This window comes from Manis pentadactyla, chromosome 1 (assembly GCF_030020395.1).
Source record: "Manis pentadactyla isolate mManPen7 chromosome 1, mManPen7.hap1, whole genome shotgun sequence".
In the NCBI taxonomy this organism is placed as follows: domain Eukaryota; kingdom Metazoa; phylum Chordata; class Mammalia; order Pholidota; family Manidae; genus Manis; species Manis pentadactyla.
In genome coordinates, this window is record NC_080019.1 from 109455872 (window position 1) to 109480627 (window position 24756).

The 24756-nt window shown below is 37.7% G+C and overlaps 1 protein-coding gene across 4 annotated transcripts in view; it reads left to right on the forward strand.

The window, feature by feature from the left end:
• KCNMB2 (potassium calcium-activated channel subfamily M regulatory beta subunit 2) overlaps nt 1-24756 on the forward strand; it is a 224935-nt gene that overhangs the window by 18768 nt on the left and 181411 nt on the right. The window contains exon 1 of one of the 4 annotated variants that reach the window (XM_057500139.1): nt 22013-23538. The exons of 2 other annotated variants lie outside the window; for them this stretch is intronic. In XM_057500139.1, coding sequence (XP_057356122.1) covers nt 23348-23538 — 191 coding nt within the window. In that variant the 5' untranslated portion in view covers nt 22013-23347. Of the gene's footprint in view, nt 1-22012; nt 23539-24756 lie in introns of those variants that run through there. One more of the 4 variants, XM_057500136.1, reaches the window with a different exon arrangement.

A 24756-nucleotide genomic window follows, 5' to 3' on the forward strand; every position in this document is an offset into this window, starting at 1 on the left:
GATTATAAAGCATCACCTATGTCATAGAACCATGTGCCACCAGTACTCTTTACAGTGTATAACCATTTTCATTGTATTACAGCTGTGTGTGTATATGTATGTGTGTGCCCATGTGTTTTGTTTTGTTTTTACCCAGATGGTAGGTTTCTTATTCTTACTTTTAACTCCATCCAAAAGAAAACAAAAAACATCCACTGATACTGTTTCTGACATCAAGAGGTTTATGTAAAATTAAGAAACAAAAACTATATGTAGTAACATATTTAAGAGAAGAATGTGCTCTCTCATACGAGCCCCACAAAGTGTTGTGGGACCAGCAAGAAGGGGGAGGCTGGTTCTGACTGGGAATTCAGGATGACGTCGTAGAAGACTGGATATTTGATCTGCAGCTTAAAACAAGGGCTTGGGTAAGAATTAGAAGTGAAAAGGAAATAGAGGTCTTAAAAATTACAAAGGTAAAATAGACATAACTGGGGGATTCGGGAGATACATGGAGTGAATAACAAAGGAAAACGACAGATAATCAGAGTTTTTATGCCCAGAAAACTGGAAGAGCATGTGAGTCGGAGTTCAGCGGGGATCAGGAGGAGCTTGCCTTGGGTGCGCGGAGTCTGAGGCGCGGGGAAAGCACATCCAGGTGGGGGAGTCTCCCTCGGGGTGTGACCTGAAACTCAGCGGAGGGAGGCAGATTCCAGAGCCATTTTCCTGGATGGGATCATTTAAATCTAGGCAATCACTCTGGAGGAGAGAACAAATCAATAATTTAAGAGTGATTAGGATAAAACTGTGAGAAGCAGCTATACTTTGGGGACCCATAAAGACACACTTTTAAAAGAATCTTTGGGAACCTGGGAAAGAAACCAAGAGAATGTGGAACCACAGAAGCCAGAGGCAGAGAGAATTTCACCAAGGCAAAGGTGATCAGGAACGGCAGGCCCAGCAGGTAGTGGGGAGGATGAAGACGGAGGGACATATTTTGGCCATCCTGGTGACCTCAAAGAAAGCCATTTCACGAATGACCTAGAGCAGAATGACAGAGAAGGTAAAATGGGAGGGAAAGTGAAAACAATGCATGGAATCATAGCTTGAGGGACAAGGGAAGGTGTTTTACTAAGATAACAGAAGGCTAAGCACATATGCAGGTTTTAGGGAAGAAGCTGTAAAATGGATTAAAGCTAAAGAATAAAGTTAATTAACGTTTCAAGACCCTGGAGCACTGGTTATCAACCCTTTCTGAACAGTGACTCACCTAGGACCCTTACAATAGTACTGACACCTACTACTGACCTGAAGGGATTAAATCGTTTGGGGTGGGGTAGGCACCTGTATTCTTTATTAGCCCTCCCCAGTGATTCAGATAGGTACCCAGGTATGAGAAGAGAACCACTGACTCAGAAGAACTGGGCATCAGATTAGGCCACAAGAGAGGGTTGCTTATGGATGACAAAGGCTGTCATCTTCCTCTAAGATGGACGTAGGGTGATGTTTGAGTGGTGGAGTAAGGAAAAGATGAATTAATTGCTGAAGTATTATGAAGGAAGAACATTGAAAGAACTCATGATGGATGGTTTCGGTCTGAGAAAGTAAAAGTAAGATGTTTAGAGCAAGGGGGGCAGGAATGAAGAGTCATGAAAGAAACTTAAAATGTCTGAACAACCACTACTAGTCCCCCAGGCGTAAACAAGGCAGTGGTCCTCTTACTGTTTCATTCTCTCTACCCTCATCTGTTGGCTGCTTGCTCACACAGAAGAGGCTTTTTATTGTTCTCATTCCTCTTAGGAAAAGGAGAAGAGACAGAATTTCTAAACAGGGGAAATTACTAGAGAAACAGTCAAGTTACAGAAGCTTAAGGAAGACTTTAAGCAGGGGTACCCAGAGTGAGAACAAAATCTTAGCAGGAGACTTGGACTCTGAAATCCCATGAAGGCCTGCTGGAGATGCCCATGCCTACCTCCTCTCATTTAACTGATATGTAAACAGGTTCAGACCCACCAGATCAAAGGGACGTGAGCCACCACCAGCAGACCTTGAAATCGAGTCCTCAGATACCCACACCAGTACGTGCCGTTTCTGGACACACACTGCCTCATGACCTCTGTGGCTGAGGTTCCTGGTGAGCAAAAGTGGCTGTAGCTCTTCTGAAAGGTTTAATAAGAAAATCCCGAAATTGTTTTGAGCTTGCTGCAAGAGAGAAGAAATGTTCACTTTCCTCTTTATTGCTATTATTATGTGAACCAGATTGAATTGCTGCATCTCTTAAGAGTTTCTTATGGCTAGTGTGAAGTTTCCCATTTTAACTGAGCCAATTTTAAATTGCCCATAGAATACACAGATAACTATAATAATTCAGTTTCCACACTCTGTACATTGTTTGAAATACAACCAAAGGGAAGGAGAAAACCTTGTAGTCCTACAGAAGCAGCAAGATAGAGCCTGCAAAACTGTAAAGTGACATGTTGTAGATAATTAAGAAGGGGCAGAGTGCATGGTGACAAGATCAGTGGGCCTCCTGGTCGCAGTACCTGGACAGCAGCTTTAACACACTAAGCCTGAGTTTTTTTCATCTGTAAAGATAACTGAACTAGATCACCTCTCAAGTCCCTTCCATTTCTGACTGTATTTTAAATGCTGCCATTGTCCTCCACAGAAATGTTCTGAAATAGTTTAAAACAAACTATGTGGAATATCTCATGGATCATAGTTTCAGTTTTTTAAAATCACAAATAAATGTATGCCCCAACTCCAGGGTTCTTATCTGTAAAGAAGAAGAGCCAGGGAGAAGAGTAAATATTCTCCCCTCAGCTCAGTGCTTCAGAGGCCTTTTGATTACCCCACGTTCGTTGCAGCAGGCACGAGGCTAGTTGCTATTTGCCTTGCGCGGTTGACTGCTCTGTTCCCCCATCCTGAGGGAGGGCCCTGACCAGCGAGCCCTGCATCTGAGTACAAACGTCCCTGGGGACCTTTCTCTCCTCCTTTTCTTTTATCCTATCCAAGTGTGCAGTACCCTCTTGGGTCAACCCGGGAGTCCTGTGGGCATGTTGTAAAGAACTGAGAGAGAACAGCAAAGCAGACAGTGATGTGACAGTGTGACATACACTAGAGGTAAGCTAGAACCTCCCAGAGAACTGTTTATTTTGCATTCATCCTCCTGAAGTAGTAAAGGAATTGGTGATGGCTACTATGCAGAAGAAAGCTACAATTAAAGTATTGGTTAAGGTATTGGCTTGGGTATTTCAGAAAATGGCTAGAAGATAGAAAACTACAGGGTGTAGTGTTTCCTGGCTCTGGAAATGTGTGTATGACCAACAACTCAGGGTACAGGGAGCTGATGACTCGTGAGGAAGCTTTCTTTCACAGGAAATGCTTTTTCTCTCAATAGGATTTAGGGTGTTTCTTGATTCTAGTGTATTTTTTCTCATATTTTAAAAATAGTGTGCTGATAATTTACAAGTTGCAGGTTTCAACTCTAATATAATGGAGTTGTGTGTGTTTTTTAAGCCTTTCAAATTCTCTGTTATTTTACTGTCAGAATTTTCTTCTCTTTGATCAATGTTCTTAAAGTACTCTGTCTAGACACACAAACTGAATTGGAGAATGGACACAAACATCTAGATAATTCTAGAAAAGGTATCTTAATTGGTTGTTTTAGGCACCAATAGTTTTTACGAGTATTAATAACTCATTACATGTTTAGATTTCTAATTAATTTTGCATACATATGAATTGTCTCACACATATTTAACAACAGGGTTATTTTACAGGCACTTTTCTTCTTCTGCAAACTAGATCACAGTATTTTTACTGATGAGAAAATATATACAAATTCAAACTGACAGCAATTCATGGAGCCCTAATATTCCAATATGCTCTAGTATATGTCACCCACTTTACAGAATGATTATTAATAGCCTGACTGCAAAGTTGTTTAAGGAACATTTCATTTCAAATTAGGCAAAATGTTTTTCTTTCAGATTACACAGATGCATTGTGAAGGCCATTTTCCTTCCCTGTATTTAGTTTATTTACCCTGTTTTTAAAAAAGAAGGAAATATACATGTTTTAATGTATCTAAGTATATGCAAATATATGCATAAATATATATACATTTATAAATAAATAAATAAAGTGAGGGCCAAAAAACTTAAAAGAAAGAAACGGAAGGAGGGAGGGAAGAATTTGGCAAGTCGTTAGTTATTTGATTAACTTATATCACCATACACAACACTTTAAGACTTCTCAGAATATTTTGTACCATCTGGTTCAAATATATTCCTCTGAGGGTCTAAATGATTGGCAACTCCAGAGAGTGCTGGAGGGAGGTAAGGCAGGCTGGAAGCCCAAGTAGCTGACAACCAGTCAGGAGGCGTGTGTCTGAGAAGCTGAGGTGAATGGGAACACGGACAGTCACCGGGAGGCAGACTTCTATCCTCCAGGACACTGCTCCCAAGAGCAAACAATTCCGAATGAAACTGAAGATCACATGCCCATGAACTACTGGTGTTCCCAACTCTACCCTTAGGATTCTTCTTGAGAAAGAAGCTTGACATTGCTGTTGTGGGCAAATGGGCTAACCCTGAGCCACACAAACAGAACTCAATCAACCAGTACTCGACCAATCAATAAAACCTAGAAATTTCAGATCCAAAGCTCAGGTTTTCTTCTCCTAAATGTATTGAGGTGACTGGTTTTTTCTCTAATGTGCTTTGAAGAAAGAGACTTCATGGACCTAAATGATAAAGATTTTAAACATTAGGTAAGGTTTTTGAGCACTACATGTCAGGCATGTGTTATGTGAGCTTTGTCTTGTTTTTTAATAGAATCTTTGAAATAACCCTATGAAGTAAGTGCTATTCTTGTCCTCAGATGAGGACACTGAGAGTTGACTAAAATTACTTGCCCAAGACACCACAGCTAGTAGCTGACAGAAGTAGAATACAAACCCTACACGGCCTGATCTCAAAAATCCATGCCCTAACTCATTATACTATTCCACCTCCTTTCAGACAACATCCTATTATTCTCCAGATTTTGCTGAACACTCAGAAACCCACAACCGAATATTAGCTCTCTGAGACTAAAAACCATGCCATATATTGCCTCTGAATCCCCAGAAGTGCCAAGAATAATGCTAGGCACACAGTAGGTACTTCACAAATACCTATGGAATTGAATTCACAAATGAAAACTCTTTGTTCTAATGCTTTACTCTCTCACTGTGCTATGAAATTGAGTACGAAACCATAAAATTTTAGTCATAAGGATAATGTTATTTGAACAGGAACAAGATGGCATTATGAATAATAGATTTCAATCTATTAAGCACAGAGCTGCAGCCACAGTTTAACAGGATAATGCAAGGATTATTATAAAATCTTAAGAGATTACTGTAAGTGGTACACGATCCCCTTCCCTATCAATAAACACAAAACAATGCTGAAAAATAGGCTTTCTTGTTTATTTGTTTTTATGTGAAAGCCGTACGGATTTGTGCAACGAGACTGCTTAGGCTAGCCAGGTTCTATTCTTGGTCCTGAAGTTAAATGGCTCTAGGGCTCTCAGCAAAAGGGGCCTAAAAAAGTAGGGGAGGATCAAATTAAATGATTTATAAGGTCCTTCCAACTCTAAAATCCCATCATTCTGTAATATTGCAACATTAGGTTCCAGTGTTAGTATAGCTGGAAATGCTCACTTTGTAATTTTTTTGCCTTTTGCAGAATGCTGTCAGGAGATCCAAAAGGCACTTTATGGCAAAACTTAGTAGGGAAAGAAATATAGCAGCTTTTTATCCACAAGCTGGGATGCAGCCACTATAGTGTATCTGTAAGGGGAAAAGAGTTCTAATTTGCTGTAGGCAAGGTCAAACCTAAACGATTACCAAGATTTATTGTACTTAGAATTGGTGACAGCTTCTGCATAAATACAGATTCCTAGTAACATCATACATAGCACAATTTTATTTTTATAGACCTGGGAAATACCAGTCTTCTATGCCTACCTCTCTGCTAATTAGCTATGATTTCTTAGTTAACTAATGTGAGTGTTATGCATCTGGGTTTCTCCATCTGTCAAAAAAAGAAAAGAGAACACTGGATTCAATATGCTGCCTAACTCTTAAACAAGCTATCTTATTGTGGTAGGAAAATACATGCGTTGAATATGGCAATCACTCGCTGCCTTCATGGACAGAAGGTCCTGATCAGTGGAGGCCCTGCTGCTAGCTGAGGAGATGATAGGTGTGACCACCGTCTCTGGTGCAACTAGTCCAGAGCTAAGTTGCTCTGCATAATTAAGAAAAGAGATTGAGAAGCCCCAGAAAGAAGATCCCAGGGAAGGAAGTGGGAACCAGTAAAGCTAAGTGTTGGTGCTGACAGCATGGATAAGGGAACAGAGAAAACCCAAGAGCTGTAAGCTAAGAGAAGAGACCTGGAGGGAAATGGGGAGGCTTTATAAACCTTCCCTTTTGCTTCCAGTTCTGAACTTTAAAGAAAGTGTATACTCTTTGGTAACGCTTTGGTGCAAGTGAACTTTTTTACTCTGAGGGTAAAAATTATTAAATCCAGCCTCAGAGGCTGCAAGGAGGAACAGCAGACATATGAGTTAAAAATGCACTGCAAGTTAATGTGCTGTAAGAGATGAAGCTGAATTTGCTGTATTGATAACACTATAGAATGAAGGACCCCTCAACTGAGCTAACGCTAGACCACAACTAAGTTTGGTTATGGATGTGACATTTCAGCAGGAGTCTCAAACTCAGACAACTTTAGGGGGCTGAGCTGAATGAAGCCAGAGCTAGGGCGACAGATGCTAGTGGAAACTTACAGCTGGAGAATGCATGCCCTGTGGACAGGCATTCAAATTTCTCTTACTTTTCTTTTGTAGTTAAAAACAAAACAAATAAAAAAAAGACATGGTGCCAAGCAAAACACATCTATGGGCCAGAATAAGACAGCTTATAACCTAACAAATCAAAGGACATTCAGAGGAGAATGATCAGGATATGAAATAACTCAGAAGTGTGCAGCATGTGAAACAATTGAGTGAACTGGGATTCTTTAATTTGAAAAAGAGTAGGCCTTGGGGAACCTGGTGGTTGTCTTCAAAGTATTTGAAGGCTGTTATACCGAGAAGATATTAGAGATGTTTTATCTTCCCTTGTGGGGTGGAATGAGAAAAACAGAAGCAACCATTAAAGATTAAATGAATTAGTATTTGTAAAGCACCCAGAAAAAATGTCTTCCCAGAGTAAGCATTGCAAAAGAGTCTATTAAATTAAATTAAACGATACCCAGAACTATCCAAAGCTTAAATGAGATCTGTGTTGGTTGATCGAAGAGGGAACACCTCATAGGTGTGGACGGGAGGCGTATTTTGACAGAAAGCCTACTCAGACTTGGAATCTACCAGTGTCCAGAGCTGGATGGTCCTCTGCAGTAACTTATCAACTTGGATTTAATTTCACGTGCATAAAATACACAAAGTGAATGAATAGTCCTGCATCACACCTAACTTCTCAGATAAGACTCATCCCATCTTTGAGATAGCAACTGATGTTGTGAATTAAATCCTCGTGAAAAATAAAGTATGGGGGAGGTATATATAATTCTAGAAAGTAAGGTGGTCTCAATGGAAGTGTGGGGACTTTGGAAAGGACCCAGCAGAGTCCTCCCACAAAGGAGCAAAAGGCTCGGGGATAGTGACGAGGAGCACCAGAATTTAGCCATCTCTCAGAGCCTCCTCTCACACTTTTTGTCAGACCAGGTAGATGTAGGCACCTCCATGTTGGATCATTCAAAATAGAAATCCATGCCTTTAAACTCCAGAACACATGAAATAGAATTCTGAGTCACAGCAAGAAGACTGAGAAGACATCTGCAAAGTACTTTTAAAACACTGAAATTCTGATTATGATGGATTCCATATGTCATAGATGGTCCATGACCAATATGAAGACAATAGTGACCAGAACTAACTCTGAGTTAAGAAACTCAGGAATGATGTAGGTATGAATATTAGAAGGATGGGAACAATGCATATAATCCAGGTGGAAGAATTGAATCCCTTTAATAATTGCTGCATTGTTGCCTTGTGTAAAGTGGGGCAACTGAAGAAATAAAAAAGATGGAAATGAAGATTGATCAAGCACCAGTTTTGGTCAGATACAGTGACAGATGCTTTACATTCACTACTCTACGTAATACATTAACCTTGATAAAAGGTAATATACCCCATTTTTTATTACACAAGTTTAATACACTTGCTCAACTTTTATACACTTTGGGGGGGATTATAAAAATCAAAAACTTTACGGAGAGCAACTTAGCAGAATCTATCAAAACATTTGAGAAACAAAATTATTGTCTCAGCAATTCCATTTTTATCCATCTACTCCCAGAAATACTTTCACAAGTGTGCAAGGATATTATGTGCAATTGTCTTCATTGTAACATTATTTGTAATATTGTAAATTTGGAAACAATCTAAAGGTTGTTCAGTAAAATATCTTATGGTACATCTATACTAGAACACTTTGAATGCAATAAAAAGATTGAAATAGATGAAGATAAACTTATGCAGAAGGATGTCTAGGAAATTTTTTTTAATTCATTTTATTATCATTAATCTACAATTACATGAAGAACATTATGGTTACAAGACTCCCCCCTTCACCAAGTCCCCACCACCACAAACCCCATTACAGTCACTGTCCATCAGCATAGTAAGATGCTGTAGACTCACTACTTGTCTTCTCTGTGTTGCACATCCCTCCCTATGCACCCACACACACATTATACATGCTAATTGTAAGGCCCCCTTTCTTTTTCCCTGCCCTTATCCCTCCCTTCCCACCCATCCTCCCCAGTCCCTTTCCCTTTGGTAACCATTAGTCCATTCTTGGGTTCTGTGATTCTGCTGCTGTTTTGTTCCTTCAGTTTTTCTTTGTTCTTATACTCCACATATGAGTGAAATCATTTGGTACTTGTCTTTCTCTGCCTGGCTTATTTCACTGAGCATAATACCCTCTAGCTCCATCCATGTTGTTGCAAATGGCAGGATTTGTTTTCTTCTTATGGCTGAATAATATTCCATTGTGTATATGTACCACATCTTCTTTATCCATTCATCTACTGATGGACACTTAGGTTGCTTCCATTTCTTGGCTATTGTAAATTGTGCTTCAATAAACATAGGGGTGCATCTGTCTTTTTCAAACTGGGCTCCTGCATTCTTAGGGTAAATTCCTAGAAGTGGAATTCCTGGGTCAAATGGTATTTCTATTTTGAGCTTTTTTGAGGAACCTCCATACTGCTTTCCACAATGGTTGAACTAATTTGCATTCCCACCAGCAGTGTAGGAGGGTTCCCCTTTCTCCGCAACCTCGCCAACATTTGTTGTTGTTTGTCTTTTGGATGGCAGCCATCCTTACTGGTGTGAGGTGATACCTCATTGTGGTTTTAATTTGCATTTCTCTGATGACAAGTGATGTGGAGCATCTTATCATGTGCCTGTTGGCCATCTGAATTTCTTCTTTGGAGAACTGTCTGTTCAGCTCCTCTGCCAATTTTTTAATTGGATTATTTGTTTTTGTTTGTTGAGTGTGTGAGCTCTTTATATATTTTGGATGTCAACCCTTTATCGGATCTGTCATTTATGAATATATTCTCCCATATTGTAGGGTACCTTTTTGTTTTATTGATGGTGTCCTTTGTCTAGGAAATATTTTTGAGTATAAAGATCAAGATACACAATATTACACATAACAAAATCAACTTTTTATTAATGAAATATACATACATCTATACGTATATAGTGAAAGGTCTGGAATAATATGTACCAAGTGATTGACACAGTTACTTCTCGAGAATGAGTGAGGAGCTGGGAGGAAGGGGCCACTTTCTATTTTCTGCTCTTCTGTATTACTTAAACTATTTTGAACAAATATGTGCTATTCCATCAAAAAAAGATAAAGGCAGGGGGGAGATGGAATATCATAATGAAGCCAAAGTCACATAAGCAGTCCCTGGCAGTCAGGATTCAGTACAGTGCTTCTGCCAGAACTGACTTCTAAGTTTACAATTTTGGAGTTCTCCCCTCCTGAAATGAGTTTATTCTATGTAGGATGGAAAGTAGAATTACCTGAGAGAAGAAGCAAAAACTTTCCAAGGAAAATCAATTAAAGCATGGATAGAGGCCATGGCAGCAACCATAAGTGCATTTCCTGCCAAAGAATGAACATGAATCTCTACACATGAAGATTTATACAAAACAGAGCTGTGACACATCAGTTTGTCTTCCAAAAAGCATAGCTCTTCACAGCAGTTCCAACTCTTCTAATAAATTAGCCCAGCAGACATGGTCAAGTGCACATAGCTATCACTGATTACACCTCTTCCACATACTCTATTTACCAATGTGGTTATATCTCCTGATTTAAACCTTTAGCATCTCTTCTGGATTTTCTCAGATAGTATCATACTGCAAATCAGGATTCTAGTCAGTCACCATCTCCCAGTATAAATCCCATGGCAGGCAAAAGAACTGAATTTTTAGTAATATTGTAATATTTAATAATATTTTTATTATAATTATTAATGAGGTATAGAACCCTGAAACGAGGCCACCAGGACAGAAAAGAACAGGAATATGTTTTCTTACTGAGTTTCTTAACTCAAAAATATTTGAAAAGTTCCCAGGATATTAAGAGTGGACAAAAAAAAAAGCAATAATGAATTCTCTTTAGCATGGGGTGGACTGTCAGTGGCAGGGGAATATCATGAGAATGCTTGGAAGCATCCAAAGATTTTCCTTCCCTTATGTGCATGTCACCTAAAACATCCATAAATGACACATGGAGTCTTACCAATGAAAACACTCAAGGTTAATTCACATAGCCCTGTTGTGGTCTATAACTGCCCTGAGGTGTAGTCTTAGTCCAAATTTTTTCAGTTTGGTTTTTTAAAAAAGGAAAATAATGCTTAAAATATGCAGTTCACATATGATGATATAGTTCTCTATCAGCTACTTGGAGGTGTAGGTTCAAATATAACCTTAAGTCACATCTGAAAAGTTCAATGGTTACAGCACTGAGGTAGGCAGCATCCAGCCACATAGTGCAAATGATTTGCTTCCTAGTACACATACATGCACGTAGCTACTTGGCAATTTTAGCTCAGTGAACACTCACATAGACTATAACATGCATGTCACTTAAAAATTTTCTCCAAAACCAGATGAAAACAAGTCAGTCAGTCCATCTAGCTAATAGGTCTTATCTTATCTCCTTCCAGAAAGACTCTTTGTTTTCTGTTTTGAATCCAGTCAGGGAGGACAAAAGTATAATTTTTTTTATCAGACAAACATCAAAATCCATTCCTCACATTTAAATAAGTGTCTAAAAATTCCTCAAAACTTCATATGAATGTTCTTCCGGTGGAGATATTTCAGCAAAATTTTACTGATGACATACATTTACAATGCAAACTTCACAAAAGTTATCAAGCAGCTTTGCACTTTAAAATGTGTACTCATATTCTTCAGATTAACCACCTAATGGCTCCACAGGAACAGTATGAGCAAAACACATGGGTGATAATTGAGAAGTGTTCATTTAAAGATAAACTGCCATCCCTTGTAGCCCTAGGTACTAAGGGTGCATAATAATGAGTGATCACATGAGTTAATAAACTGCCTTCAAACCTTTCAGCACTTGTAGTTAAATCATTGCCCAACTAGCCTGTCCTGACTCTATCATGGTGTCCTTGGCATATCACCATTCTGGGTTTTCTTATTCCCATTTTACCCTTGCCAAGATTTGACCATAGGCAGAAAGGTCAATGTAAATAATCAGAGATACTGAGTGTTCATATATATACAGCTGCTCACTTAAGCAGGTATCATTTGCCAGTCAATATTATCTGTTGAAAATTTACCTGAGACCCAGAAAATAAGGAGGAAAGTCCTAAGCAACCAATAGAAGTGTGTAAAATGAGGATTAAGGAAATTATATATGTAATACATCTAGTGGTTATAAAAGGTATTTAATAAATGATCACTATATTGTCATCACCATTATCATCACTGTTGCCTCCATATGGCTATACAAAGGATCTGAGATCACTTATCCCAGGAAATTACTCAGATTTAAAGCAGCTAGGAAGCAATCAACTGAAATGAAGGACACATTTTGCTAAAGCCAGGCCTACTTACAATAGCAAAGAGTTATAGTTAGCCTTCTAAAAGAAGGAATAAAAATAGAGAAAATTATAAAATGTAAACATAATTCAAAGAAAAAGCACTATGAGGCCATTTTTACTAGGACAAATAGTTCAGAGCATTTGAAGCAGGGAGAATATCATTTAATATGTGCGAAGCACATACTCTATGTTCTTAATGACGACACTGTGCTAAGAATAGCAGCTGTGGAATCAGACAGGTCTGAGTGCAAATCCCATTCTACATCCTTGTGGTTTCAGGGTCTTGACTAAGTTACTTAGCCATTCTGATCCTCTCTTAACAAGGACAGTATCTCTTCCATCACATGACTACGTCTAAATGAAATTTTAATACAAATGGCCAATATGGGGATACCACATGAACTCCATTTATGAAATAGTGGCTATATTATTATTATACTTTGTTAGGAAAACATGGAAATATATAATGCATTTTAAAAGATCATTCTCCAATAGTTTAATGTTATAAATCAATTTTGTCACTTAAGGGGTTAATATTCAGTTATCTAGAAGATTGGAAAGCCTAATTCCCACATGATGCTGCCATGAATATGAAGACTTTGTTTATAATATATAATCAGACACAGGTGAACAAGAAGATGTGCAATCAAAAGGCAGAAAAAAAGAGCAGCATCTTTTTCTCCCTTTTATCTGGGTCAAAGCAAGTTAATAAATATCTCAGACTTAAAAGACTGTAGAATTATTGTTGGAACTGGACCAGTCACTACATTTCTGTAAGTGTAACTACACTAGCTTGGGAGTATATTTCTGCTTTCTCTTTCACGACATTTCTCTGTTTACCCTTGTGAAATCACAGACAAAAGGTGAATACCTCCAAATACACATTCACAAATGCCCAGGGATATTTTGAGCACCCACAATGGCAGGGGAAGGAATTCCTCTTGGAAAGAGTACAAAAACTTCTGAAGATATTCATACTATGATCATGGGTATATTCAGCCAGTTTAATAGTCACAGCATTTCATAGTTTTTAAGAGGAATGGTAAAAGGACGAGGAGAGTAGTGTGGTATAAGCAGTGCCTCTCCAGTGCTTAGAAGATACTCATGGAATACGTATCAAACTAATAAGTACACTTATGCTAACTGGACTGTACAGAGAAATCTCTAAGATGATAGGGAAATAAAATTAAAACTAAATTTAGAAGAATTGAGTCTCTGCATTATTCAGAACTCTGGAGATAAATGACAGAAACACAACACAAACACACCCAAGTGCATATGTACTGTATTGGCTTATATAAGGAAACGTGTCAGGAGCTGACTAGCTTTGGCATAGCCAGATCCGGCTCCTCAAAAATGTCCTCCCTTAGTTTCTCGGCTGCTTTTCTTTTGGATTCATTACATCTTCCAGAAGTTTTTCTCCATGCTTTATGAATGGACAGCCATCAGCAGCTTCAGATTTACATAGACATTGCCCTCGGAAACACCGAGAGGCTCTCTCTTCAAACATCCAAATAATTCTCTAAAAGAGACTACAAGTGACCCTTCTTGATTTGAGTGGCCCTGCACTGATGGTGGCATTCTGATTTGCCACCTTGGTCCCTCTACATATGACCACATCTGTGGAGGGAGAGGAGCAGTGCCCTTTGATTGACAGCATTACCAGAATCATATGGTCAGAGGAAGGGGCAATTTCCAAAAGAAGGCTGTAGGAAAGACAAAATAACAGATGTTAGCTCCAGTTCCCTACTGTAAAATGCTTTCGTATTCTCTGCTGGTTCCCTCCTTGAGTCTCTAAAATATTATAGTCAGTTGTTTACATGCCCCAAACCTCATCAGGATTTAAGCTTTCTCGGGGTAGGGGACACATTTTCTTCACAATGTGGTGCATTGAACATTGTAGGTACTCACTAATTTAAAGGGTTAACTTACACAAAACCATATACTATAAAGAATTATACAACTGCATATTTGTATACATTTAAACTGTAAACTGGAAAGGATTATATAATGTAAACATTTAGGGCAATAGACTTACTTGTCTCTAAACTTCAGAGAGAGTTAAAAAACATCAGAAATTCTGTCTCAAAATTCAGTGATCCTAGGAGAAGCAGGGCAGCTTGGGGCAATGGCTTCTGCTTCTTTGTTTCCTTCAACTATTTTTATTACCTGTCTTTTTTCCTGATTCATATCACAAAGAGGCTAAAGGTAAAATTAAAAATAGTGTTATCACCTGGAAGTAAACTCCAATAGTATTGATTGTAATACTTTTTCCCTGTTCTTGGCATTGAACAAGAAACCTGGAATGTAGCCCCCTCTGTTTTCTCTTTTGTTAGTTACCACACGTCTAATCTGGTCTGCCTTGGCTCTTTCTCCTGTGATGATGTTTCCCTTAATACTCAGAATGAAATGATTTGTGACCCAATATGTTTTTAACCCTTTACAAGTCATCACTGTCTTGGAAGTTCAGTCTCTCACCAATTTTTCTAAAATTTTATTTCTAAGCCCTTAAAGTTTTCTGATTTTCATGTATTTACAATTATGTTGGGAAGAAGAATTATAATCTTCTAAAGGAGGACCATATTTAGTCTTTCACTTTTTAGTTATTCACTATGCCCCACCATCAAAAAAAAAGAAAAGAAAATGCCCTAAAAGTGATTTTTTATTTAGTCTTAGAAAGAAAAGAGTGAAGAAAATTTGAAAATATTTCAGCAAAGATAAGACTACAAAGTCAAGTCTCATTAGAATGAATACTATTCCAGTTGCAGTTCTCTGTAATTAAACTATTTCCAAGCTGTCTCTGGACAGTGACCAATAGTAATGATACCTCTTTGTTCTTGCTAAAGTAAAAGTTTCCTTTGTTAATAACTCAGTATAACAAAAGCTTTATCCTCGGTTCTTGTCTACTTAATTGTCAGTAGCTATTGTGAGGGGAAAAAGCCTGAATACTTGATTCTGGAGCAAAGAGCAAGTGCGAAGAGAAGTAGAAAGCATGAGCTTTAACAGCAAACTTCTCACAAAGGAATAACTGTCAAGAGATAGGAAGGGCAACAGTTTTCTTTTTTCAAAAAGAGGAGGAAAAAAAATAATAGAATCAATGGGCTCTACCAAGAAGAAAAGGAGCTTTGAGCAAAAAGGTATGCTATCTTACATCACAATTTACACAAAAGTTTCACCTATATTGCCTCATAGAGCTTAAACATTCAACAAAACTAGGAAGTAGATATAATATTACCACTTTGCAGATTGGGAAACTGAAATTCAGACTTTGTTTTTCCCAAGAGAGAAAGCTAGTCATCTTCTGATTTAAACATTCTGTACTGTTTCCATAACATTATATATGCCTCTGTTGCATTCCACAAATTAACCATATACTTTTAAAAGACTGACACCCGCTGTACCCTTTGAATACAATCTCAAATTCATTACAATTTCACTGTTTCCACTTTTTATTTGACCCACATATATGTTTAGATTATAAATTTACCCCTCAGTCACTTTTTCTATAGCTCCACTTTGAACCAGCACCATCTAAAATGTAGATTCAACCTAATAATTTAGATGACATGGATTGGAATAAGATATAAATTATGGTTATGAAATAACCCCTTATGATATTTCTTACTATTACTATATAAGAAGAATTGAAAAAGTGTGTTACTTTCTGAATGCACTGAAAAAATGAAGTGTGTCAGCATCACCTACAATCAGACAACATAGATCTAACACAAGCCTTATAAATTTGTAGCATGGATGAGAAATGAAGAAAAAAAGAAGTCTGTGTAAATGTGCAAGCATGAAGGGCATCAATGAGATTGCACCTTAATTATGAAATATCTTTCAATTAAAATATTCAATATATATTTCTATTCAAGTTCACCTAACTGGACACATAATGACCTCAAAGACACAAACTCCATTACTTCAATCATCTTCATGATACATAGACTACTCTGAACCTCTCGATTCAGGACACTGGACAGCACCTTCGCTTTAGAGAAAAAAAAGAGAGCGAGAGCGAGCTAACTACTGGCCAGGAACCTGGGCTATCTTTGTACAGTAGTGGTTGGAGTTTTAGATCTTCAGATTCTAAAATGAAAGTGAAAAAGAAAACTCTGTCATCCTCCTTTTCTGCAGGCATTTATTTCTCACTGTGGGGAAGTCTATGCATACTCATTCAATTCCCTCAAATGGGACAGCCAGTTCATGCAACTCTGAACAAAGGTACCTGATGAGAGCTTAACACTGCTCTTCACTTGGGCTCTAATCAGTTCTCTGTTATCCTGCCATAGTAATTACACTGCATTTAAAAAGCATAAAAAATAGCTAAGCTTTTGAGTTTGCCCGAGTTGCAAATGCTTTGAAGTTCCACTGGATGCTTTGAAGTTCCAATTCTAATGTTGCTAATGCATCTTCCCAAACAACCCCTAATAATGTGTTAAATAAATATTTTGTAGCTGAATGTTGAAGGAACATTTGTGAGGTAAACTGCATGGATATGTAAATTCACATGTTCCCTGTGGATATAATTTCATAACCTAGCTGGGCCAGTTCAATGAACAATATTACACCTAAAATTGTCTTTCCTCTGCACTAAAGAATTATTCCTTAAAAAATTAATTAAAGTAAGCCATCTGCACTGACCCAACTACCCTTTCGTAGTATATATTCCATGCAGCAAAACCTAGAAAATGTCCTATTTGCTTGGAGAAATAATCATTTTTTAACGTTCATAGTGGTAAAATGTCCAACCCAGACACCATTGTTCATAAAAATAAATTCTTTCATTTGTACATCAATTTACAGAGTAAAAAACTGGTCAGAATGGGGTACGCCTGAGATAGTAAGATAGTTTCTGGATTAGATACCTGTACTTAAACATTTTGAAGTTAGTTTCTCTGATAATGCTTTCCGATCTCTTCTATTGATGTTCCTCAGGAATATTTTGTATTGAAAGCATGCATAAATTAAGTTCTTTAAGTACTTAAGACAGGACCTTAACAGATTTTCACAGTGACCTTAAAAAGTAGTTAAGGCAGGGATTGGTTGTCCCACTTTAAGGACAAACAAACTGAGGCTCAGAGAATCAACTAACTTTTCAAAGTCACATGACTAATGTGTGCTAGAACTGGGTCTCAAGCCCAGTTCTTCTGGATCGAGTTCTACTCTACACCACTACTCCTCATGTATACACATCTCCTCCATGAAGATGAATAATAATCCGTTTGCTTCTCTTTTCACATATGTCCATTTATTTTGCAATGCATCTTTACTTTATTTTCCCCCTGCAGAAGGAAAGAGAAGATGAAGATAGGTAGGTGGACAGATAGGCATAATATGCTTTCTGGAATGGTATTTAACCCTGGGTTTAAACTTGTTTTAGCCAATAATGTTTAATTCCTGAACTCTGAAACTGGTCTATGTGTGAATAATAATAATAGCAATTGATAGTAAAATATTATTTCACTTGCAACTGTTGCTCTAAAATTCTCTGATAATATATATCAAATTGAGAAATCATCTCCTTATTCTAGCTTTTCTCCCACCAAATCGTCTGTCACATTGTGAAAGTCTGGCCTTGCTATTCCATTCTTAACTCCCACCTCCAATGGCCCCCTGTCACTCTCAGGATAAAGAATAAACTCCTTAGGATGGCCTCTCGGGCCATCAATGACCTAACCCTCCTTTCCTTTCCAAACTCCTTCCCCAGTGCATTTTTCTTTCTAGCTAAACTAAACAATTTCACAGTTACCCAGTACAGCCTGTATCATTTTTACATTGCCATACTTTTGCCCATAATCTCCCCTCCTTCTGGAAGGCTCCTTTTCTATCTGAAATCTCTATTCTTTGTTCAGACCCGGGTCAAGCATCTTTCTATAAAACAATCATCCCACTCCTCCAAGCAGGGTTGATGATTCTCTCCTTTGTGAATATCTTGAGTAGAGTTAACAATTAGGTTCCACCTAACAATTTTGGCACCACCAAGAAACATTGTAGTCAGTTGTTTGTGGGTCTCTTTCCATGTTTTACCTCATTGTCCCTAGTCTTAGCACAGGACCCAGCAAGATATAACAGGCACTCAGTAAATGTTTACTGATTGATCAATGAATGCATGAATACCCATTTAACAGAGTAGCTAGGGAAACAGAAAGCCATTGAATTTTTTTAAGGGTAGAACCATCCAAAGATCAAATGTTATCTTGTCTGGTCCTTCATTTACCCTGTTCTAACCAATATTAATATAAGATTACCACGAATCTCAAACATATGACCGTAGCACATAATACTCTAGTTGCTTAGAACCTTATCCCTAGTAAGAACGAAAAGAGACTTAATTCATCTTACCCAAAATTCTGGTGCCAGCCCCACTACCCTTGAGCAAGACTTCTAATCTTGGGCATTTTTGTTGTTGGTTTTTCTTCCCTGCTCTTCAGTTCTTCAACTTTGAATATAAAATAGCAAGATGAAGCAAAGGGAAATTCTAACATTTTTGAGACAAGTATTGAGGCAAATGGAAAAGAACACTATTCACCCCAGATTCAGTCATCAGAATACCACTTGCACAGTTAAGAAAAGCAATCACCGAGTCTGAAGGACCTCCCTGAGACACACTGTGAGAAGTTATGACTTCAAAGAACAGAAATCTAAACAAAGGCTTGGAAAAACAAAAAGAAATTTATCTGGAACTAAGCTTACTAATTTTATAATTGGATTCCTGTTTTAAGTGTTCTTTTTGATCGTTCATGCACAAATCCATATAGCAGTTATCATGGGAAGTTTTCCCAGAAACTATTGTGGATACTGTGTGAATTGATAATGGAAATATAATCTCAAATATAAATATTTGAGAAAAATATTTATATACAAACATATCTGAGGAAAGGAGTATTTTAAATAACACCAAAATTTATAATTTAAGATCTATATCATTAGGATAGGCAAGTTCAACCAGAGCTCATGGAATTGCTTTATATTGATTCTAAGAACTGGTTAAATACTTGAAAAAGATGTTATTTAGCAACCATGTTGTATGAGGCATGATACTATACATTGTGAGGGATGGAACAAACAAGGCATAGTCTCTGCCTTCTAGGTGATTTGTGTCTAATAGTGAAGGTAAGGAATTTATCCAAATAAGGCCTGTGAAGCAAACTTAAAGGAGAGAGCAAAGTGATAACCCATTACATAAGAAAAGAATTTCTCACCTTCAGGAAATCAAGAACCACTTCATGGAAAGGAGTTGCTGTCAAGATCAAATAGTATAATACACATTAAAGCACTCTATCAACTATAAAATCCTGTTGCAATGTTAGATGATTTTTTTCCAAGAACAGAACAGAACATGCTGCACTCTAAATTAGACAGCAGGAAGGGTAGCTGGATTAGGCACTTACAACTGTAAAAACAGAGGTCCACGAAGGTCACTGAAACCAAAGAAACACACATTATACCACAAACAGGAGACACCAGGCAGAGCAAGTCTTCATGGAGGAAGAGCCAGAAGACGTTTGCTTGGAGATCAAAGAGATCGAGGCTGCACTAAGGGCCTAGACAACAGGGCCTGGGTCTCTTCATTCCGTCTCCACCACTTCAACCTGGCTCTTCACAGGACTTGGCTTCCTCTCACTATAGACTGTGAGCCCTCTCGCTCCCCTGCTTTTATCTTTTCTCTCCTTGCTTTGTGAGCAATTCAGCTTCATACTCTACTTGTCTTTACCTACCTTGGCCTCAGACTCTACTGTAGGGCTGCCAAATATTATATTATATATATATGCCAGCAGCTTTGATCAGAGGGAAAGGGTCTTATGGTTCAAAGCGTGAGCATTTAGTTTTTCTCTTTCATTCACACATTCATTTGTTTATTCAATCACCTGTTGTACTATATACTAGATGACACAAAGTAAACAAGATTTTTTGTTAAAATTCCCATCCTCATGAAGCTTTCATGCTAGTTAGGAAAGAAAGAAAATGAGCAAGATAAATTCACCTGGTGATGAATGTTATGGAAATACTAAAATGTATAATAAGAACAACTGGGAGTGGGGAGAAGAGATGCCGATTCTGGCTGGGTGGCCATGGAATGATGGGGTGCCCCGTGAGCAGAGAAGCGGGGTGAGGAGTGCAGTCCAGCAGTGAGTGATGTCATAGCACCAAGTTATCATCCCAGTCTTTTCCCACCCGAGTTTAAAATTAACAAATCAAGTTTAAAATAAATTCACTAGCTATTGTGAGCTCTGAAGAATCAATTTACAAACATATAAAAGCACAAATTCAAGAAAATAAAGGGACCATCTAGTGAGAGATTCTTACAGGAAACGGTGATGAAACAGCTAGGATTCCTACCCCATAGGATTATTGATAGGTAAAAAACAATATGAAATAAAGGGTGTAAAAGCAATTTTAGGATAAGAGATGTTGATTAATGGTATAAAGCAGAGTGAAGGGAAGGACACAGAATCTTAAGCTACAGACAATCAACTAATCCCACTTTTTAGAAGTTGTGAGTTATCCAAATATTCTATAATATGTACTCATAGTGTTCAACAGAGAGAACATTACTGAGACAGAATTTCACTGGAAAGAAAACTTTGTGTGCATACATTTATGTCATCCCTGTTAGAAACATTATTTAAATCAAACTCCCTTTGCTTCACCATTTGGCCTAAGTGCTCTGTAATTTCTGCAGCTATATCTCATAAAAATATAATTTTTCTCCTGAACATTTTCCCTGACTTAGAGGTTACATTCTTGAGTCCTGTCATCTTTTCTGCATCACCCTAAGCTCATATAAAACCAGACTATTTTAATTATTTTCTTATTATAGGCTTTATCATGTCATTATCAGATGATGAGTTGTCTACTTTTACAAATACAGGTGGAAATTGTCCATAGGCCACTTTCTTTGACTGACTTTTTCCCACATCCCTCACTAATTCCTCTCACAAGTTAATTTATATTGAGCTTCCTCTGCAGTATGATCTTTTTTTTCTATATCCATTTTTCTATGTCTCCTCTAGACCTTCCAGAAATAGGAGGACTTTGTATATGATTTTGTACACTTATATGTACATTTATAAAAATTAAATAATAATTTATTTTGGAAAACAGCATAGTGCAGAAAAAAAGACTTGGATTAAATATTATTTTTGCCACTAAATACGTGAGTGACCATAAACAAGTTATTTAACTTTTCTGAAACTCAAATTGTCAATAATCAAATTTATGATTGAAAGAGGTGGTGTATGTAAAATTTGGGGTACAAAATAAGAACCTAGTGACCTTAGTCCTCTTTCGAATTGCAAAATTTTTCTGTGTGTCTAATTTCTCTTTTGAGTTGAGTACAATTTCTGGCTTAGAATTTTAAGTGAACAGTCACAAGTGCATATTATTTACTTGATGGATTAAATGACTACTTTAGAGCTATTAATACACATTAAAATGAATGTTCCAGAAATAAAAAAGTTATAATAAAGATTACTGTTGTACTTACAGGATAATCAGCTGTTTAAAATATCCATTTTCCTTTGTATCCACAATGTAATTATACTATAATCATTGACTAATCTTATATTAATCATAAACTAAATCTGAGGAAACTCAATAATAGTAAGTTTCAGTCTATGACTGAGAATTTATCAAAAACATTATTTAATTGAGTAGTTGGAGATGACATTCTGTGATCATAAATACTCAGATCAGAAACTTGAACTATTTTCAAATACGACTGAGTCACAAAATGTTAAAACAATACAATTTGCCTTTGATTGGATCTCTCACCATATCCTCTCAAAAAGATAGAATTTGAAAACAGAAGATGAATTTCCTTCCAAAGGATAAATTTGCTAGCTGTGTGATCCTGGAGAGTTACTTAACCTCTCTGAAGCTCAGAACTCTCATTTACAATGACAGGAATAATGTTTGTCCTACTCTCTTCATGGAGATATTTTGAGGAACAAATTAGATAACACACATAAAAGCACTCAGAGAACTCTGAAATGCTAAAACTGGAAAGAAGGAACAAGTCAGGGTAAATGGCTTTGGGTTCCCATAGCAGGCTGTCCACTGCACTCTATAGTAGTATAATTATCTGCTCTCATGGCCTGGAAGTGGCACAATAGCAGGAGGACAGTAGAAACCTGGCACCTGGAAAGCTCCAGACTAAACCATCTGTCCCCAGCAGTCAGGGACACCTGGATTGAAATCACTTATTTAACCAGAAACAGAGTTATTTTTGTGATGTTTGTGCTGGCCAAGCCTGCGGGGGAGCTCAACAAGGAGACGAACAGAAGACGAAGGCAGCTGGCCAAGAGGTCATCCTGGCTGGTGGGCTGAACACTTGTGCTTCAAGAAGGTGACGAAAGGGGCAAATCATGTTTTTACATCCCAGCCAACAGACAAGTTTACTGGCTCCAGAATAGCCCACTGTCCACCATAAAAATCCCTGACTGAAAATGAGAACTTGACCTAGGGTTGGCGCATTAGAGGACTCTTCTGTTTACGGGCTTAGAGGTCACAGGGCACTTTGCCCCAGCCATAGCTGTTTGGATGTTACAGGAAAGAGCCTGCTCAGTTTCACACACATTCTCTCTTCCTCCTTCCCTCTCCAAGAACCAAAGTTTATATAAAAAAGCATGTTTTTGCTTGATGTTGGACCAAATAGATTTCTATTATATTACTATCAAGTAAGCTGGACTCACTCAAATGCACTCTCTTGATAAAATGCCTAGTTATTACACCTGCTGTTTTCCACAGGCAAAAGATTGCAATACCTTTCTCCATCCTCCTCAAAAAACAAACAGAAACCATTTAAAACAGAGCCATTGTTTATATATTATACTTGTGTGTACCTATCTGCAACGCTCTTACTTCGCAGAAGGAATATTTGTCTGCCAACATTTTTGGATTTAGCAGCAGGGCTCTTATTGACAAGCTAAGAGAGGGGTCTGCAGAGGAAAATTCATCATCTGATCAAGGCTTTCAGGCAAATTAAAATTCTCTGGGCAGGATCCTCTTTCCTACACTTAGATTTCAGTGAACAGAAAGTAGATTATCTCTCCAGGCAATTATCAACTCTGAAAGTGCTTGTGGTTTTAGACTTTGGCAGAACTTGTTGAAAACAGCATCATCATAAGGCACTTGTACAAACTCTAATTTCAATGGCTCTTTTGTCTCACATGATACATGATGAAACTTATGAAGATCTGTTTTCCCCCCTCAGGGTCATTTCTTTTTTTTCCACAGAGCCAATCTGCATCATTTATATCCAAACTATTATATTAGCCACTCTTTTCACTAGACTAGAGAACTTCTTTTTAATTGTCCCTATCATGGCCACCATGCATCAAAGGTAGGATCATTATTTTTTCACTTATTTTCTCTTCTAGAGACCCAAATGCTGGTAGCAGGAGTTTTCAGGGTTGGGAAGAGGACAGAGTCTAAGACTGGGAGCAGACTGCATCATCAGCAATTTGATCTGAGTCTGAATATACCAAGCCATTTCATATAGTACCATATTCAGGGTTCAATCTGACTTGTTTTCCTTACAGATATAGGGTGGACTGCCTAGGATTTGATCAAGACACTTGGACATCTGAAGAAGCTGCCTGAATAATTTTGCATTTTTATTATTAAAGCAACATGATGCTAGTTTTCTAGGACACTGTAGTCTCACTTAAAACATGTATAAATGGCTTTCTTAGAGATTATAGCACTATTGGGAGAGAAAGCAAAAGTGATCATTTATATGATAATGTGAGCTGATAATTTAGGAATGATTCATTCTCATAAATGTTCCAACACTGCCATGCAAGTTTATTACTTAGTGCGTATGATGCAGGAATTCCATCTAGAAGGTAATGCCTTTTCTAAAACAATCTTCAATTGACCTTCTTTTCTGTATGGTAGAGTGGTATAAAAACTTCATAGGATTTTAGGGTGTGAGGATAGCCACTGCTCCCTTTCCCACTGTTTCTCTGCTCTGTGCTCTTTGCCTCATTCACACAGGCTGAACGGCTGGCAGGGGAACATTAATGGATCAAGAGGGTTTTGCAAAAGGACTTCAAGTTTGAGATGGGGGATGTCACTAGATGAATTCTAAGGTTCCTTCCTTCTCTGATGTTCTGCTAACCTAAACAGGAGGTAGAAATGATTTCTAACTGCAAACACTAGCAGGGAGCCAAATTAAAAGGGAATTTTGTGAATATTCCACTGGGCAGGGGGAAAAAACCAGTAATTGTGGTAACAGCTCAAGCAGGGAGTATGAGGACTGCCTACTCTAGTCAACACTTTATTTTAGCTTAAAATAAATCCTGAGTCTTTAAAAGTCAAATTTTGAAGGCAGTCTCTTCTAGTATAATCTTCCTCAGAAGATGAGAAAGAGGTAGGGGATGGAGGCTTTTCTAAAGCATGTTGTTGAATATGAGAAAACATCTCTATTAATAAAAGAAGTAGGGCTGATACAAGGTTAAATTGTGTAGAGGTTAAAGGTCCTATCCTGTTTCTTTTTCAGATAGATAGTTAGCAAGATAAACATAAATATATTTTCTCTAAACATTTTTTAATGCTT